The sequence below is a fragment of the Takifugu rubripes genome, chromosome 13 (genome assembly GCF_901000725.2).
Source record: "Takifugu rubripes chromosome 13, fTakRub1.2, whole genome shotgun sequence".
Classification (NCBI taxonomy): Eukaryota; Metazoa; Chordata; class Actinopteri; order Tetraodontiformes; family Tetraodontidae; genus Takifugu; species Takifugu rubripes.
The window spans coordinates 2,836,877-2,855,496 of NC_042297.1; the positions used below are offsets into that span (position 1 = coordinate 2,836,877).

The 18,620-nt window shown below is 46.8% G+C and overlaps 1 protein-coding gene across 1 annotated transcript in view; it reads right to left on the reverse strand.

The window, feature by feature from the left end:
• Positions 1-3,456: 3,456 nt before the first annotated feature.
• LOC101071448 (matrix metalloproteinase-15) overlaps positions 3,457-18,620 on the reverse strand; it is a 20,555-nt gene continuing 5,391 nt past the window's right edge. Inside the window, exons 2-10 of the mRNA XM_003969399.3 lie at positions 18,516-18,620; positions 18,272-18,394; positions 17,826-18,133; positions 14,723-14,884; positions 14,326-14,522; positions 11,917-12,055; positions 9,800-9,950; positions 8,953-9,071; positions 3,457-8,850 (exon numbers count right to left, since the gene is read on the reverse strand). The exon at positions 18,516-18,620 is cut by the window's right edge and continues 44 nt beyond it. Coding sequence (XP_003969448.1) covers positions 8,345-8,850; positions 8,953-9,071; positions 9,800-9,950; positions 11,917-12,055; positions 14,326-14,522; positions 14,723-14,884; positions 17,826-18,133; positions 18,272-18,394; positions 18,516-18,620 — 1,810 coding nt within the window. The 3' untranslated portion in view covers positions 3,457-8,344. The remainder of the gene's footprint in view (positions 8,851-8,952; positions 9,072-9,799; positions 9,951-11,916; positions 12,056-14,325; positions 14,523-14,722; positions 14,885-17,825; positions 18,134-18,271; positions 18,395-18,515) is intronic.

An 18,620-nucleotide genomic window follows, 5' to 3' on the forward strand; every position in this document is an offset into this window, starting at 1 on the left:
AGTTTGAGCTGAGCGCTGGACATAAAGCATGTTGGTTAAGTCCTGAGGACGGTGGAGAGCCCAGCAGAGCAGCGTTTTCTCCTCGGATTAAAGCGTGAAAGTTGGAACCAGGTGAAGCAGAACCGCACCCAACCTGAGGTGGACCCTGCTCTGATCTGGGATCCAAAGCTGTACACATCTGTGAAACACTTGTTAGCATATGGGAACGCCGCTTGCGTCTACGAGACAGGGCACGAGACACCGGCGTGTTTCTGGAAGTGGTTCCACACAATGACAGCGTCAAGTGATCGTTTTAAGGTTGCTAAAAGGTTAAGGCAGTGATCATGAGGTGATCAAGTGATCAAGCTGGATGTACTGGGATGTAACTGGGAAAAGGAACCAGCTGAAACCACCAGTGTTTGTATTTCCAGCTGGAGACAGAGACCATCTTCACAGCTCGCTCAGGCTGCGGTCCCCCTCGCATCCACGCAGATGCACGTGCCAGGTGTCCCTTGTGATGTTTTGCTCATTAACTTTATTACATCCCATAGTTTTATGGGCTTTCTCTGGCACTTGTTATGATAATAGGTTTACCATAAGTATGAAGCCGGACTGAGCACGTTCCCCTTAAGCTAACGCTGTAAACACACGTGGATTCACACCAAGACAGGTTTTATAGTACAGCTGGGGGGAAACATGTCACATCAAACACACACGCACACTCACACACACACACACACACACACACACACACACACACACACACACACACACACACAGCAGGGTTGTATTACAGGTCACTGGCACATTTCACTTTTTCTATACAACAAATGGTGAAACAGTTGATGTGAGGAGAATCTAATAACAAGGTTGGAGTAAGTGATGCACACGAGCACCGCTTGTGTCACATGCACATCTGGCATTTTAATTTAAAGTCGCTCAACGGATCTTATGAATCTTGAGGTGATAAAATATGGGCCAGTTATGTTGGTTTAACTGTACAGTGTTGGAGACGTGCAGAGAAAACTGCCGCTCTCTTGTTTCTGATGAGCTTCTAGGCTGAACACGTGGACAGAGAGGCTGCTGTCCTGGTGGGACCCGTCCACGTCCAGTCCATTTGTCTGTCTCCACACTTTCACACTTCAGACGGCGTCCAAGAATTAAAAAAAGCAAATATTATTCCATTGCAAACCCCAAAAAGTCTTTTTCTGTTTTTTTGGTGCACCTGCAGCTCTTCTTAATTGTTGTTGAATGTTAATTTATGCATTCTTGGCGTGTGTGGGAGCGCACGTTTGTGAGTGCTTGCAGGTGTTGTTTGCGCTCCGATGCTTCAGTCCAGCTGGGTTCTCTGCGTACCACCGGGCCGAGCACATGGCACTTCAATCTCGTTTTACACGGGGAGAAAAGGCTGAGTTTGTGCTTCAAAAGAACCCCTCACTCCTCGTTCAGTCCTTATCTGCTCTCTCAAGTCGAGATTAGGGATATTACAGAGAATGGCTGCCATTGCCGTCCTCTCATATGGATCCGGAGGTGCCGTTTCACACAGGTGCAGCACCTACAAACTCCTGCTGGTCATGTTTTAGAGGGTTTTTCAGCCACATGTGACAGTAAACTTTCTCTTTTTATTCCCCCCTAAACACCAACTCTCCTGGTTTTCCTGCCCCGCGGTGCTGAGCAAACACTGGTCGTCATTCCCGACAGGAGTGTGTCCACGCCCTCGGCTGTGTGAGTGGGTGTGTGTGCCAAATCTATCACCAAATCACGCTGGTCTGACTTCCATTACGGCTCCAGATGTTAGCGTTACCTCACTGTCAAACAATGAAATCGAGGAGGAACTGGGTTTGTCGTTTGGTTTATGGGGGGGAATTTAGACTACATCACATCCTCATGGCGATGGTCTGACCCTGTACACACACACCAGCATGTGGTTTTACCATCAGTATGTTTCGGGCTCGGTGATCCGCTGGGCTGAACCTGGGACTGGCGCTCCATTACAGAATCCCAATCTAAATGGTTTCCTGAGTGTCTTTGACTGTTGTTTCATAATGGAGACAAAACACAACCTCAAAACAACTTTTGTGTCTTGTGTCAGCGGCTGTTGGTCGCTGGTTCAATCCCGGGCTCCTAACCTGCATCTCTAACCTGCATAAATGTGCATAGCTGTTAATTCCTGATGAGCCTGTTAGGCTCCGCCTTCAGCGTGTGAACACAGACGGGAAGTTTAAAGTGTTCAAAGGTGACCGGAAGAAGAGTCCCGTATAGAATCCATTTAATCATGTGGTTCTGACGTAACGCGCGTGTTCTCAGCCAGAGAGGCTTCACTTGAGCAGAACCGACTATTTTGTGTCATTAAATCAAACATTTTTTGGCTCCAGGAACAGTTGGAGGGGATATCTGGTGACTTTCCAACGTCACTGACGTGATGATCCAACTGCTGCCATCCATTACAGGAAATTTTGAGACCCAGAACCAAAGAGGTGGACACTCGTCTGCTCCTGTCCCGTGTTTGTGTCCTTTATCTGCTGCACATCCGCACCTGCACGTTATCACCTTAAACCATTTAAATGTATTTTATAGCACACCTACAGGGAAGCAAAGGCACAAGTAGCACGTGCACGCTCATCTATGTGTGTCACCTCCATAAGCTGTCACACGCAGGATTAAATCTGAAGTGAGATCTCGAAAACAACCACTTTAAAATAATGACCCCCCAAATGACGTGTGTGTCCGTCTCATGTCTGGTCTGGTCGAGCATGTGATGATTATGTTCATAAGAAAATGATTCAAGAGTTTTGTCTACACATGCGCAATAATGACGGCAGCCAAACGGCAAAATGGAAATTTGCCTGTGAAGGCAGCAAGTCTGGAGAAGTTTGAGCCTCTTTCTTTCTCGCTAAGTGCAGAAATGTCGATATTTCAAGAGGAACGCTGATATCCCAAAGTGGTTGATTTGTTATTTGCCCTTTTCCTTCCTTGTTCTTTCATCTGTTGTGCTGACAGCTGAGAGCCTTGCAGACTGTGGGCTCTTTTAATAGTGCAGGAGGAAATCAAATTGCTGTCATTGGAGGCCAAGTTTAGCCAATTACGCCTGCACGTCTGGGATGAGTAGGTGTCACTTCTTTCTGGACTCGGATGACTGACTCCCAGTCTTGCAAACATCTGATTTACGTCTGCCACAACTTCTTCTTGTGTAATCGGAGCATCACAAACTGTGGGACGGCGTTGCGTGCTCGGCTTCTTCTGGCTCCACAAACTTCTTTCCTGCTCATGTGGCTTCCTGGTGACCAGCAGCACCTCCTCTTGTCCTCTGGTCCCCATCGTGAGTGTCCAACAGCCAGTTCATGTGAAACAGGAAGTAAGGCCCTATGGATGCTGACCTCACCGCAGGAAGAGAGCTAGTGTGGGTGTGTGTGTGTGTGTGTGTGTGTGGGCTTTGTTGCAACAATGTCTTGATAAAATGCTGAAGCAAACAGGCTGATTTCAGAAGAGTTTAATGTGAACATGTCCAGCATGGCTACTAGAGGTGAACACAAAACACGAATGCTTTACGTTAATTTTGGAAAACAGAAACACCAACAAAAAAAAAAAAAAGCATTACTGGCCAAAACATCTGGCCGTTTGTAGAAAGACAAAATAGGAAATCAAACTAAGACAAATTAATTAAAATGCTTTCAGAATCATTTGTTGTATTTCGCTCGGGGCTGAAGTGTGAAATCTTCAGAGTTTAAGAAAAGAAACCCAAAGGCGTGATGAGAAAAGTCCGTGTCAGTTCTGCTGGTCGCTCCAGAAACAGAGTTCTGATCTCCTGGACTCATCATGGAAGCTGACTTCCTCTTCTGGTTCAGTGAGCAGAGGAGTTAGTCAGGCGAAGATCATTGGAAGGAACAAAGTTAGAAGACCCACAAAACCTAAAGACTCCCCTTTGACCGTAAATCCTCCATAATTAAGGCGGCACAGATTGAAAGATTCTCTTTTCGCTTTGATCGGATCTCTGCCTGAACCCTAAATACAACTTCAAGTAGAGCACGATGGCAGTTCAAGACATCCAATTGTTGTCACGGCCGTAGCCACTAGAGGGCGCTCCACTTATAACGCAGGCACAGATCAGCATAAGCTGCTTGAACAAATAACTATGGGATCGTTTCTATTTTGTCAGGAAAGCACAACATCCCCACATGTGAGGACCATCAAGAATTTGACAGTAAAGTTTTTATGAGAATATGACATCATGTTAGCCGACACAGAGGAGGGAACAGTGGCCACGATGGGTTCCTGCCAGTGAGGCACCACAGGCTACTAACATTTTGTCCTCTTTCCTGTAGCCTTTCATCAACACCCTCATTGTCTATCACACTCTATTTATGTAGTAGTTCCTTAGAGATGATTCCAAACTGCTACCACAACAAAAGCAGCTTCCTGCACACACAATGGTTGAATCCATGACAGGACGCCGACAGTCCTCTAACTTAGAAAAATAACCCAGAATCACCCCGAAACTGGCAGGATACATTTAGCGTGTTAAAAGAGTGACGATAGACTGACGCTGTTCGGTAAAAAATTGGCAGGGAAATGATAAAACATCGTGTGATCAAACGTTATGCCGAGAATGGAATCAAATCAGTTGTGTTATTGATCAAATGCTCAATATTCTAGCTCACAATGTTTGAACAGAGGCCGTCTCTCCCTGAGACGGAGCCGGGAGCGAGAGAAAGGTTAATGGAGCTTTTAATACTGATTAGCTGAGTGTGCCACAAAGCTCCCCTGACAATGAGGTGAGTGATGGACCGTTTCCTAGCAACAGCTATAAACTGGCCACAGATCAATGACTCGTTGGTGATAAATGATGCTGCTCTTTCCTTTTCTTCCTTTCAGTCCAGGTGTCTGTTCATCCGTCTGTCACCGCTGCCCGTCGTCACCCCGCCGGAGGCTTGCGGCAGCCTCGGGGTTTCGAGGCTGCCTCTTAGACGAACCTCAGCCCGTCACGTACAAACATAAGGCTAACGCTGAGCTAGCGTCTGGATAAGGTGAGCCTTTTAGCTTTACCAGCACAGCCAGATCGGGTCAGCTCCCTCCCCCACTTTCCTTGCCTCAGCTGCAGGAAGTCTCTCTCTTCCCCTCCATGTCCACATCTGTGTAACTTGACCCCGCTGCCCCCACCCCCAGCGGTCAGCTTACTGTTACACCTCAGACGACCCTTCCTCCCATTCATACATGAAGCAGTTTTCCCTCCGCGTCTTCCACTGCTCCTTCCGCCAATTATCAACTTTACTGCGTCTCGGCAGTTTTGGGTCACAAGACCACCACTTTCGGACCACTTTCTACTATCACAACAATCAACTTCAGTCATTTTCTCTAGCCAGGCGTCATTGTTATAATACACTTTTCACAGCAGGGGGATGAGACTCCGTTATTGACTGGGAGGGGAGCCTTACTGCAGATGTGGTCCAAATATGATCACTATGTAGCTTAGAGGGGACCATGTTTTGGTTCTGAGAGTTCAAAGTGGATGTTTTCAGGGCACTTGGGGTTACCAGCATTTGCAAACACCTGCTGGGTTTTAATGAAGGGGATTAGCCCGTTCACACGAGCCCGTGCAGCCAGGGCCCACCCTGCCGCTTCAAGACGACGCTTCACGTTTACAACAGACAGCCCGCTTGATTCCGGGTCTACAAAGGTTTTTGTTAGCGGTTTGTCTACCTGCCACTGCTGTTGCTACATCCTGTTCTGTCAGTAAAAAGCTGTGACTCTGCTTTGTTTATTCCATTTTTATGTCTCTGACCTGTAGACGCGATGAAAAACCTCAGACTTGTATTATTTCACAAGGAGCGGAACCATTAGTACGTCCCTACAGCTCAAAGCACTTGTCACATGGCTGGAAAATTAGCTACGTACGTGAAAAGCTGAAAATAAATGGCAGCTGAGGGACGAGGACCCCTTTAAAGTCTGTTTACCCTTTCAGCCAAAGAGGTCTTTAAATGGATTCCATATAAGGGAAAGAAACAGGGTAACCCCGACCATGTGGCCATAACACGGGAGCAGTAGTGTGAACAAATTTATTGTGCAAGACCCTTAAGGGTTGTTGCAACCATGAATGACAGCTCGGTGGCCTCGCCAGTTGGGAAGATTGTCCACACCCTCATCGTTATCACCACTGTGGGCCCTTGAGCAAGGCTCTTAACACTGGTCCCTGGAGGAGGGTTGAGTCCCATTAGGATGTCTTTGCTCTTTGTCTTAAGTTGTGCGTCCATAGGTGACTTTATCGTCTAAGAAATGTTCTTTTTTGGTCCTGTGTTAAGTGGGATTAAGTGGGCATTGGGGAATCTTTTTAATCTCGCGACTGGAATCTGTTGATTTCTTAAGATAATATAAAATGGCTGCAGTGTTTCGGCATTGGACAGGACAAAACCCAGCAGTGCAGACTGTGATATAGCTGCCATGTGGAAAACTTAAACATTATAAGCAGATTTACTGCGCTTTGATCTCAGAGCGACTGCACACAAACGAGCCCGTTATAAAACCTCACAATTCAGAGGCGCTGACGGAGCCCCGAAACTTCAGGTTCGGCACAAACACACGTGAAATCCTGCGGAAGAAAACAAACAACCGTACGTGCAATGGCCGCCGATCCCTTTAGTTCTATTAGACAGTGATTCTATCTGGAGGTGAGCCAAAAATGCTCACGGCCAAAGTGGAAATAATCCCTGATTGCTCATCAATCTCAGTGGGTCAACTGGGAACCAGGAAGTTACAGTCAAGTGTTTGACACCGCAGCACAGATAAGTGTGGGCACAGCTTCTCAATGGGATGGAAATATCAGAGGCGAAAAGACCTTTCAATAAAGATTACAGGCACAGGCACCAGAGCATGATATGGCAGCACAAAGAGGCGAAGGAAACTGCAGAAATCGACCTGAATGATGGCGTTCTATCCTCAAATCACTTCTTAAAATGTCTTTCTCTGAGGGGGAAACCCCCACTGAGATGAGGGGAAGCAGGAGAATGGAAAGGCCTTCCTGGTTTAGAGATCATGATAATAACAATAGCGACATACACAGTACAAACCCAAGCTAAAACAATAGAAAAAAAAATGTGCAAACGTCTCTCTCACCTAAATCAACTACAGTAAATGCATTGTAGAGCACCGTGGGACACAGGAGGAGGTGTGTGGTGCTACCGCTTTAGCCCGAAGGTCGCTTCTATGTTTAAGGAGTATCCACAGTTGGTGTCGGGCTCCGCCCCACCTGCACCACTTCACAGTATCCGCTCAACACACGTGCACAAGCCCCTTCCCTCATTTATTGGTGTGTTTTCAGATAAACACGTGGTGACCGAACGCTTCCGTCAGCAGCTGACAGGAACCCTGACAGTTCTAGAAGAAATATGAGGATTTAGATTTCAATGCAGCACTGAATGAGATCTCCCGAAATGTGCGGAAAACACACACACACACACACACACACACACACACACACAGAACAACGCAGAACAACACCTGGCACAGATCTGCTCAACCTACACGCAGCACCAAGCTGAAGGCATTCACACAACAACACGTTAAGCAGTTTTTACACATGTTGGAGTCAGATTAGCTTTCACACACACACGTAGGAGTCCAGATGCTAACAGCTGCACAACCCTCACTCAAATGGAAGCGTCTCTTCACTGTTTTGCGTACTCCTTTGAGTATTGTGTACCTATGCAAATATACACGTGTGTGTATATTACAGTACCGTATGTTTGACCACATATTTCTGCTACTGTCAGAGCCTGATGCATCATCATCATCATCATCATCATCATCATCATCATCATCATCATCATCATCATCAGCCTGTGCAACCTTCACTTTTTAATGCGTGTTCATCCAGCACAACACCAACGGGTTCATGAAGAGACCTGTTCACCGCCGGTGTGGGCGGGGCAGACAAAAACGCTACCTTCGGACAAGATGGCGGAGATGGTTTTGGATAGTGGTTCCGTGTGTGATCAACACCTGAGCCTGACTCCTGCGCACGTTCTGACGTCGCGGCATCAGGCGGGTGGCGAATGTGCTGAGCGGCGCCTTCACTCCCCAAGGTCACACAGAATAATCCTAAATATGTGGCAAAAATGATACTTATTTCTGTTAAAAGACAACTAAGATAGCAATGTTACCTGCATCACTAGAGCCCTGTGTGTGAGTGTGTCCATGTGTGTGTGTGTGTGTGTGTGTAAGACATAATTTATGTTCTAGTGTGTGTATCAGTACAGTATTGCATCAACTACCACTGAGCACAGATATGTGGAACACATAGGGATGGATTAGAGGAGGTTGGTTGGTCTGAGGTCCAGTTCCAGAATTCCAGCGCCCCCTACCTCACCAAGGGTCACACCCAGTCCTGCAGCGAGCGCTTGCAGTGCACCAGCAGCCTCGGCGCCCCTTTGCTCTGCAGCGTGTTGATGATGGCGTAGATCAGCCCCAGGATGCACAGTACCAGGACCAGTGGGATGATGACCATCAGGATGGTCATGGTCCGTTCCTTGTTGTCGTCCACCTTCAGCACCACGTCCACCTCGTTGGTATCTTCCTCCCGACCCTCGCGGCGGTCGTCGTCGTCGTTGTCTGGCCGTCTACCGGGGTCTTTGGTTGTTCTGTTATGGTGGTTTTCGTCCCGGTCTTTGCTCTTGTCATCAGTGCGTCCGGCGTCGGGGTTGAATGGCGGGCGGTTGACGTCTGGGTATTTCCGTCCGGTGTCTGTGTCTCTGTCTGGGTCCAGGTCCACGCTGCAGCCCATGAAATCTTTCAGGATGGACTTGGGGTAACCGGGTTCACTCTTCATGCGGAGATTGTCAAACTTCCAGTATTTGGATCCTTTGTAGAAGAATGTGTATGCTAGAGACGGACAAATTAAAGGATGTCAGCCAGCGTAGCAGCACATTCTCGGTTTCTTAGACATGTCTCTCGTCTCTCTCTCACACACACACTCGGACTTACCCCCGTCATCACTGAGGAAGGCCCCTTTGGGCGCGGAGGGAACTGATGATCCCCAGACGCTGATTGGTTTTGGGTAGCCTCGATCAGCCAAGCGCGACTTCTCGTCAAAGCGCCAGTACCTGCACAGACCTGCGTTGTTACTCTTCCTAAACTGTCTAAACAAGCAAACAAAGCAAAGTTCTCACACATCTACACAGCAAAATATGTACACAGAACATGAAAACCTGCCAGTCACGCGGTGCTAAGCAGGAATTTACTGGTTTACAGAGACCACCGGTCTCATAGTGTGTTGGTTTCCCCTCAGTAAACAATGTTGGCCGTATTATCCTGCTGGAAGAGCCATCAGGAATTATTGTTTGAATGAAGCGGTGTTCACGGTGTGCGACGGATGACAGAAGGGTTCCCAGCAGAACATTATTCTGAGCATCAAGCCGCCCACGCCGTGTTTCATTGCTCTGCGGTCCAGTTGAGCTGAGTGTTGTTGAGCAGCTATGCAGCCCCATTAGCAACAAGCTGTCATGTGTGTTCAGACACCTTCTATCGGACCCACTGATATCCCACTGCAGACTGGGAACACGCCACCAGAGATGTGGAAACGCTCTCACCCAGCTCTAACTGGCCCATTCCTTCTTCTGAAACGTCATCATTGAGGAAAAAAATTGGCAAAATGCAGGTGGCGTTTCCAGGTCCTGACCTGTCAGTGGTCATAGTGCCGATAACTATGAATGATTTGGATGATTTAATGGCTATAGTTTTTTTTAATTTGAGCCATTTCTACCAGGAGAGGCTGATGGATGGTGTGACTGGCTGTCTAGAGGGTTTTTGTGATGCTGTTGTGTTTAATTACCAGTCTCCTTGAAACAAGTAAGTGTAGCCAGAGGGCTCCCACCAGATGGCTGTGTCTACACGGTCGTACGGAATATCTCGACCAAAATCAACCAGCTCAAGAGGATAGCCCATTTCCAGATTCGCCTCCCTGAAAAGCCAGTATCGATTTCCTGACGGAGGAAAGAGGAGGCTTTAAAAACACATCCAACACTGGATAACACAAAGAAAAACAGCAAACCAAAGAGATATAAACATTTCAATTTAAAGAATCAATAGTTGACGAGAAAACTGATGTTTAGCGTGATGTTTACTCATAAAATTGACTTATATAGGATTGAAATTTTGACATTTTAATATTGTATTGAATCCTTATTTGTCCGATAATAGCAAAAACATTTGAAGATGCTAGTTTTGTCATTTTATAGGGTAGTTCGACCATTAATCAAGCTAGTCAACAGATGGAGAACACAGAGCCGCTTCGGTGACGTTATTTAACGACAATAATCGGTTGAAATAACATAGTTCACTGCACGCAGACCGCGGTGAAGATCCCATGATATTAAAACGCACGCTGGCGTTCGCGATGGGTTACGATCCGGTGTCATTTACGTGGCTGCTTCAGTTCAACCTGATTTATGAGACGGAACCGCTGGCTGCCTTTCATGCCCCCACGAGAGGACGGCAGCGGCACGGCTGATGCGCGCTGTCAAACGGATCCATCCAAAGTTGCGCAACACTGCGGGTTGACTAAAAAGACTTTTAGAAACATTATGCACCACCTCGGTTTCCTCGCAGGCTTCAATCCCTGAAGAGAGGCCGACAGCGCACGGCAAATTATTTCATAACCTGCTGGCAAACAGCGCCACTCATCCACGGAGAATAGCTCCATATGGTGCGTGCGCGCGCGCACGCGTGTGTGTGCATGAGTGTGTTTTCACAGCAGCTTGTAACTGCCAATAACAGTTTACATTTTTTCATTTGCAGGCGTTTATAAAAAAAAAAAAAGGCAACCAGAGATGCGTAACTCTGTTCCAGACATCCAAACACAGATGTACTCGTGCACAGGCGTGCACTCTGCTCCCGCACGCACGTTTCATTTAATGGCACCGAGGCTGTGGACCTGAGCGAGGCATTAAAAAGAGAGTAGAAGAACAATCAGAGAAAATACACCAGCGTTTACACGCGCTTGTAAATTCTCCGAATGTAATAACGACTTGTTGGAAAGTGAACAGAACCCTGACTCAGCAGTTTGACTTCAGAGCGATAGAGGTGGTGCGTTTTCGGGACTGGAGCAGGTTTAATGGGCAACGCAGACGGGCTCTGTTACCTTTGACTTCAAATATGCAGCAGCAACATTTGTTACTCCACGAGTTCAACATCGCTTCGATTGTAGCGCAGCAAAGAACCACGTTAACTCGTGGCTGAGATCGCAGAGGCTGGTTTTGCTCTTTCTGAACTCTGACCTCTGTAATTGAAGGTGACATTGCGACTCGGATGCTGTGCGTATTGCGCATTTAATTTATTTAGAGCCGAGGCCGCAGACTGAATTAGCCGGAGGAACATTAAAGATCTCCTCTGCTCTCGTCTGCTGTGGTGGTTCCAGTGTGTTGTGTGTGTTCATGTTCATTTTAGTTGTGGTCTGTGTTTTTTTTTTGCCTGTTTAAACAAACTCAATAGTCTCATGTGAAACCAAATTACTAGCAGGCATCAGAATAAACCTAATCATCCTCTGGAAAGCAAATCAATAGCAGGACGTCAGGCAGGGCTGGACTGGGACCGCTTCTTCTTACATGTCCAAACATTTTCCTTATCTCCACGGCGGAGTGGATGTTTGTTTAGATGGTATAAGAAGATTCCACTCTAATATGTGGAGATTAAATAAGAAGGTAAATCATGTTGCTAATATATATATTGGTCTGAGCCCTTCGGGTCTCCTCCTGCCCTGAATCTCAAAGAAGGAAAGAGGTGATTGTGACCAGAAGATCTCCTCTATTGGACTTTTTGTCCATCATTGTCATGCAGGTGCGCTGCTGTCAAACACATAATGTACCACAGGCGCTTTAAAGGGAGCTAAATGAAGCGGGTGTAATTCCTCCTTTCCACAGCTGAAAGAGTATCAGCGGGCGATGCTCTTACCTTTAAAGAAGACGAACCTGCCGTCGTGCCTTTCGTACGCGGCGTCGATGTCTCCAGGCAACCCTCTCCAGAAGTGATTGATGGGCATGGGGTAGTTATCCAGAACCCTGTTCCTGCGCACCCGCCAGAACCAGCGGCCCTGATGGGACGAGATTGGATGACAGTTGAACACTGATGGAAAACAGTCTCCCTTTTCTTTATCTGCTGTTGGGAAGAACAATAAAAATAACTCCTCTCCACTCTGACTATGTCTCACTATATCACGTTCTATTGTTTCAAAGGCCGCAATACAGTAAAATCACACCTTTTTTTTAAAAAGTTATTTAGTTTGTCAGTGCACGTTTCCCACTCTTCTGTGTAGCTTGACAACAACGACAGAAGGAACAGAAAAAGTGAAGCTTTCTTTCTGGTGATTTAATCAGAAAGGAGATAAGTTGAAAGGGAAGACAGGATGCAGGTGCTTCACTCTGTGTGGTCTGACAGCTCAGCACGTTTAACCAGCTAACGTCTGAAGGACCATATTAGTCCTCAGAGCGGAGCACATCACCACGTGGGAGTCTGAAAATTCAAAGTAGCTCACTGTTCTCTGCTGGCTCACTTTTAGCAGCGGGGAAGGGGGGGGGGGGTTCAGGTTCACAGCCCTGCTTTTAATGAGCATGAGTGAGTGGAGGGGACAGACGTGCTGATGTGCTCATCAACAACAAATTACATCCAGTCAGAGCACAAAAAGCCCTTTTGAGGGTTGGAATGGGGCTGAGGACAGGCAGCCCGCATGGATTTATTGATAAATAACATTTTTATGCTACATGAATGGAAAAGAAAGTACGATCCTGGAAGGTTAGCAAAGGTCAAACTGCAGCCAAATATATAAACCCCCTTAAAAGTCATTCTGATTTGCTAATCCCGGAAATGCCGAAGCACAAAACTAAAAAGCCTTTTCGTGAAATCAAATGCATCATATGGAGAAGCAGCTTATTCCGAATGTGACCTCTGAAGTAGAGGTTTATTTCAGACACTGCTAGCAAAGAACTAAAAAGCAGAGATTACTGGCTTAGAGGAAACCTAAGAAGACACAAGTGTGTGAACAGTTGGAGCCCATGCAGCTGTGCATTGTCTTCTGTCCCCCGGAGTCTGCCAGAAACCCTTACGGGGAGATATTTATAGACAAATATTCACATGCAGCTCTACAGTAATCATTACTTATGGTTTTATATGTCACGTTTAATGTAAGTAAAAGCCTATTGGCATGTAATTATAAATTATACTATTGTACATATGGACTGTTTTACATTTCCACATTTCAGACATCTTCCAATTGTTTCTTGAAGTGAAGTGATGGAATTTTTCCATTAAAGCCTCTGTTGTGTTGTGTCTATTATCTGTCAACACTGGATTCCTCTGACTTGTTCATGTTCCCCCCAGTAGATATCACGTTATAGTGGAAGCTGGGATGCTTCCTCCTCACCACAACACGCCCAGTTTTTATGGCGCTTCATTTCCGTGGCCGCAGGTTGTAGCTAACGAGGAAGTAGATGCTGCTGTTGAAGCAGGTTGAATCAACTCAAGATGGTGACTGAAGGTGCGTTTCTATGAGATTGCTTGCTGGAAACTGCAGCTATTGACTGCCTATAAAAAAAGGCTGAGTCACATCTGCCTTTCAGGCAACACAGTGACACCAATTACCAAGCCATAAAAAGATTACGAGCAGCTATGTGACAACAACAGATGCAGCAACGCCGCCTCTCTGATGTCGAAACAAGGCAAGGCCACCAACATCAAACAAAGGCGCGATGGTTGGTCATGAAACATGACAATAAAAGGTGCAGGACAATTTATTGCTAAAAACGGGGGGGAAATATGGAGGAGGGTAGGTGGACACGCTGTTATCCATCAGCAGGCACAGCAGCAAGGGCTTGAGTTCGGGAACGTGCTGCGGATACAGGCTGTGCTTCCAGGGATGAGCAGCACCAGCATTTCTGCACATCTCCGGAGGAAACCGAAGCAGTTGTGTGTTTTCTGTGCGGTATGGTGGCTCAGCGGGGAGGGTGGATACTTGGGGGGAGGATCCTCCTACGCTTGACCATCAAAGCCGGTTGATGGGAGTGGCTTTCTAGACATCACACAGGGGATGGACATGAAGCTGCAGCAACAGGAAGTTGCCAGCTCCTCACCGCATGTTTTAAAACCGTCAAACCTTGAAGTTCCACCCGTTCCCGGGAAGATGTAGCTTCGCTGCCAAGTGTCGTTGATTTCAGTGAGTAGATATTGTTTTACATTACAGTTTTAGCAACAAGTTTGAACATTTTCAGGCCATTTTTTTAGGAATTTGGAGCTTTTTAAATGAAACCCCTGACAAAAAAAAAATGTTGCGCTTCACAAAAGTGGCTCAAAATCGTCTCATCCGCTCACCTTGAAGACAAACATTTCTCCCCGGAGCATCGCAACAGTGTCAAAGTTCCCTTCGCAGATATTGGGACCATAGTGGTCCGGTCTTTCTGTCGCCCTGGGGCGGTCAGGGTGCCGGGGGGGTGACTGAGGCGGCCTCGGCTCCGGGCGACGGGCTGTGACTGTGGGCAGGGCCTGTGTGGGGCCGCTGTCTGGCTGACCTTGGAGAGATCAAACACAGCGGGTTGACAACTAGCTCAAGGGGCACGTTCAACTGTATAAAAACCAAAAAGGCATTAACTTTTAGGTTAATTACACAATAAACATAAAAGACAGAATTACAGAGTGTTCATCAACATTTTCATACGTGATCTTTCTACATGGAGGAACCCTCAGGACACTGATGCTACTCTCATCTCACCATAGATCTGCTGGATGCCCCGCCGGTCATCGTCAGGCAGCTGAAAGTTGTCTGTCTCCATCCACTGGTAGAATGGAGCCATAATGGCCAGAGGGTTGTTGGAGTGCTCCAAACCCAGGGCATGACCCAGCTCATGGACCGCCACCAGAAAGAGGTCATTCCCTGTAGGAGAATAAGACAATCTGCACTTTATTCCTCTGCATCTTTGCCGGATAAAGAAAGGCATTGTCCACACGCAGGCAGATATGTGCAGTCTTAAAAACATGAACTTGGGACATTAGCTGGTTTCAGAGTTTACAGGAGTTTGGATCGGGATCAAAACCTCTCTGAAAATATGAAAATCTGTCAAACCTGAGCGAAATTAGGCTAATCCATTTCATAATCTTCGACATGACTGCTTCAGTCTCAGGCCGAACAAGGGCTCATGAATACGTTAACATAAATTGATCTTTCGCAGCAGAACTAAAATGATTGCCAGATAATGGATGCAAATAGAACCCGTTTCCAGCACAACGAGTCCTGAAAGACGGCGACAGCACACGTGCACGGGCATTCACGGGAGTACTAACAAATGGAGATGACGCTAGCGCCTCAGTGCAACGCATCTGAGAGCAGCTTTCAGCTTTCAGACAAACCAAACTGCTCATTTTAATGTGGTGACACCTCATCACGCCAGGTATGGACCACCTACCGGTGCTCCTCTGACGTAGCTGCATGTTTTCTGGCATTCCAGACGTAAAGTCTGCCCATTTTCTTCCTCATCTGAGTCAGGTTTTATGAGGCTGTTGTCACTGTGCCTCTGTTTGGGTATCAGGGAGGGGAATCTGGAATTGATAACTGATCAGATATCTACCCTGGCCTGCTTTGACTGCAATAAATGTGTCACACCCTCTTGGCAGGTTACACATTCACAGTATCTGGATGAGGGGACGGTGCCTAATAATACTGCATACCAGTCTACCAACGCCAGCCCGGCCCACAACAGCTGTACATATCAGCACCTTTCACCACAGCTCCGGCAGATAAATCCCACACATGCTGGGAACTTCAGACATTTAATGACATTTTTAACCATTCCATGGGATGCTGTTTCCTAGGTGACCCAGTGACCAACTTCCTCCCCACACTAAAGTATTCTTACAGATATTTAAGGAACAATACACCAACAGACTCAACAGGGATCTTCTCTGAAGAGCAGCCAGCGCACATTTGGGCACTTCCCCTGAATCAATACAGTACCTCTTTGTAGCCTCCTCCTCCCCCCCCCCCCTCTATGAACTGTGAACTTCCAAGTCATTTATTTTGGCCCGATAGACCACGCTGACTGATCAGATTTGTGCCAGTGACATCACACCCCTGGGAGATTAGGACTCAAAATGGGAAATGTGCCGGATGCCTTTCCTCCTTCCCTATTTTTAAAGCCCACATACGCAAGGATAAAGTGTTTATTTTCCACAACTACAGCGGCAGTCATGCGATCGGCCTCATCAGGGAAACAGCAGAAAGAACAAATCAGTTAGCTCAGAGTAAAATAGGAAAGGTCACATGAAAAGGGCTTCATGACCTTAAGCAGAACAGAAAAAAAAAACAGCCATTTTGTCAGGGAGCAGAAAGAAGGTGCTTCAAAAACAACAAATCTGTAGCTAATTCTACACAATCTGCTTTACTGGGGATGTCCCAATCGCTGTTGCCAGACTGGTCCTGCATCCAGGCTCAAAAGCCTCTGACCTGTTATGAAAGGAGGCTCTTCGAGTCTCCTTTTTGAAGTTAAAATCAGGAGGTTTCAGGGTGACTCAAGCTCATATCCTGGAATTAACCAGCACACTCACCCAGACTTTAATACATTAAATATTAGAGGAAATTCAAACCAGCATTTGAGAAATAAAACGGACGTTTTGCCAGCTTTGACTTGCACCAACCTGGAAAAGGAGCTTTTATCACATGAAACTCATCTTCAATTTGCATCATATGGTTATTTTTTAACGGCCTTTAATGGGAACACTACTGCAACAGGGCCTCCGAAAACCTGCCGCATTCAAGCAGCTGAGAAAAGCTGAGCCTGCTCGTCGTGATCTGCTCCGAGACAACTTGGACATTTTCTTTGCTTTGCTCTTAAATTGTGCAACAGTGTGGTGCGACAAGAGGACAAGCCTGCACATCTCCTGAGTGCAGCGTGCTAACGCTAACGGTGGCAGCCTGTGATCTGTCCTGTGACATGTCCCAGACAAAGCTGGACCCCCCCTCCCTTCACACACACACACACACACACACACACACACACACACACATATTTCAGCTGTCTGTGTATGCAGATAACAGGGCCGGGAAGCCCATTATTACAAGAAAACCCACTCCAGTCAGCAGCAGTAATGAGTTCAGAGTAAGGAAGACATTTAAAGTTCCTGCTTAATTCTTACTTCTGAACATACACGTCCTTGGACTTTAACTCCAGGTAAGCACAAGTAGTTTAAGTTACATGTCAATGTGGTGAAAGTTAGACCGAAGTTATAGGTATTGTCAGAAATATACAAGTTCTGATGTGCAAATGTGACTATAAATCAATAATAACTCTACTAAACTTCACATAAAATAGGAATTCACCCCATTTAGCAACAGTTCCTTCAATGAAAATTGCGTTTTTTACTTCAGGAAGTCATGTAAACTGTTTTTGCATTGCTTTGAGGCCTTTGACAGAAAATAAGGTGCCATAAACAAACAAACAAGTGAATGGCGTGACTTTGAGCTGTGGGCCGGTTTCATGAGGAGGTTCTGTCAGGTAACGACTGTGTCTCTTTAAAACCCTGGACAGGGACACAGAGACAGTCTAGAGACAGTCTATTTGAGCCAATCCAACCTAAAACAAACCCACCGCTGGTCCTGGTGGTTGGCCACTTCCACAACGCAGCAGACACCATAAACATATTTCGTCATCTTGCAATTATCCAAGTTCTTTTTTGGTTTCCTTTCTCTCCACAATTACGTTCATGAATGAGGATTCCTTGAGGACACAGGTGAACTCCACTAAACCACAACATCCCGCCACCTGTACTGAACCTGGATCAAAACATGATAATCACTACACACACGGGTGGGTATCGGTTACCTTGTATGTTCTGGTTGCCAATAGTCCAAGGTTCATCGGAGTCAAAATGTGTGTCTCCACCCATCCCAGGTCCTGGGAAGTAGGCATGAGCTAGGAAGCCTCCTTCTCCATCAAAAGGAGAGCTGTCCCCATGGAAACCTGAAGCAAAGAAGATCATGATATCGGGCTCCTTGCGGCGTCCATATTTGATCTCCTGGTAGGGGATTTCATCAAATGTCAACGGAGTCACTCCCTCCCAGACTTTGAACGCCCGGCGGATGGCTTCATAAGAGTTATACTCCCCGATCTTGGGAGTGTAATTCTGGATACTATAGAAAACAAAAAGAAGAGAAAGGGTGAAGCTTAAGCGACCTTTCTCTTTTGATTTCATCAGCAGAAAACAGGGAGAGGATTAAAATTAAACACACTTCTACTCAGAGACCAGAGCTGGGTTTGTTTGTCATTACCTGTAAGTGAGCTGCTTCTTGCTCCACTTGTGTCCAGTGAGGGCGTAGCGCTTCCGTCGCACGTTGGTTTTGATTTGACCTCCGAACTTGTCTGGGACCCCACAGCGGGGTCGCTTCATTGCACTGCGGAGACGGGAAAAGAAGTCGGCTCAAGACGAAGGCCCACAAGGAGGACGGTGCTGAAGGTTGCGCCTCCACTCCTGTTCTCCAGGACTTGGTCTCCACATGGAATCGCAACACTAACCGAATGGTTTCAGGGTCCATCTTTCCTGTGACCTCCAGGCCGTAGAAGCGCTGCATGTCGCTGACGGCGCCGGACAGGATCTGCGCTGATCGCATGGTGGACATC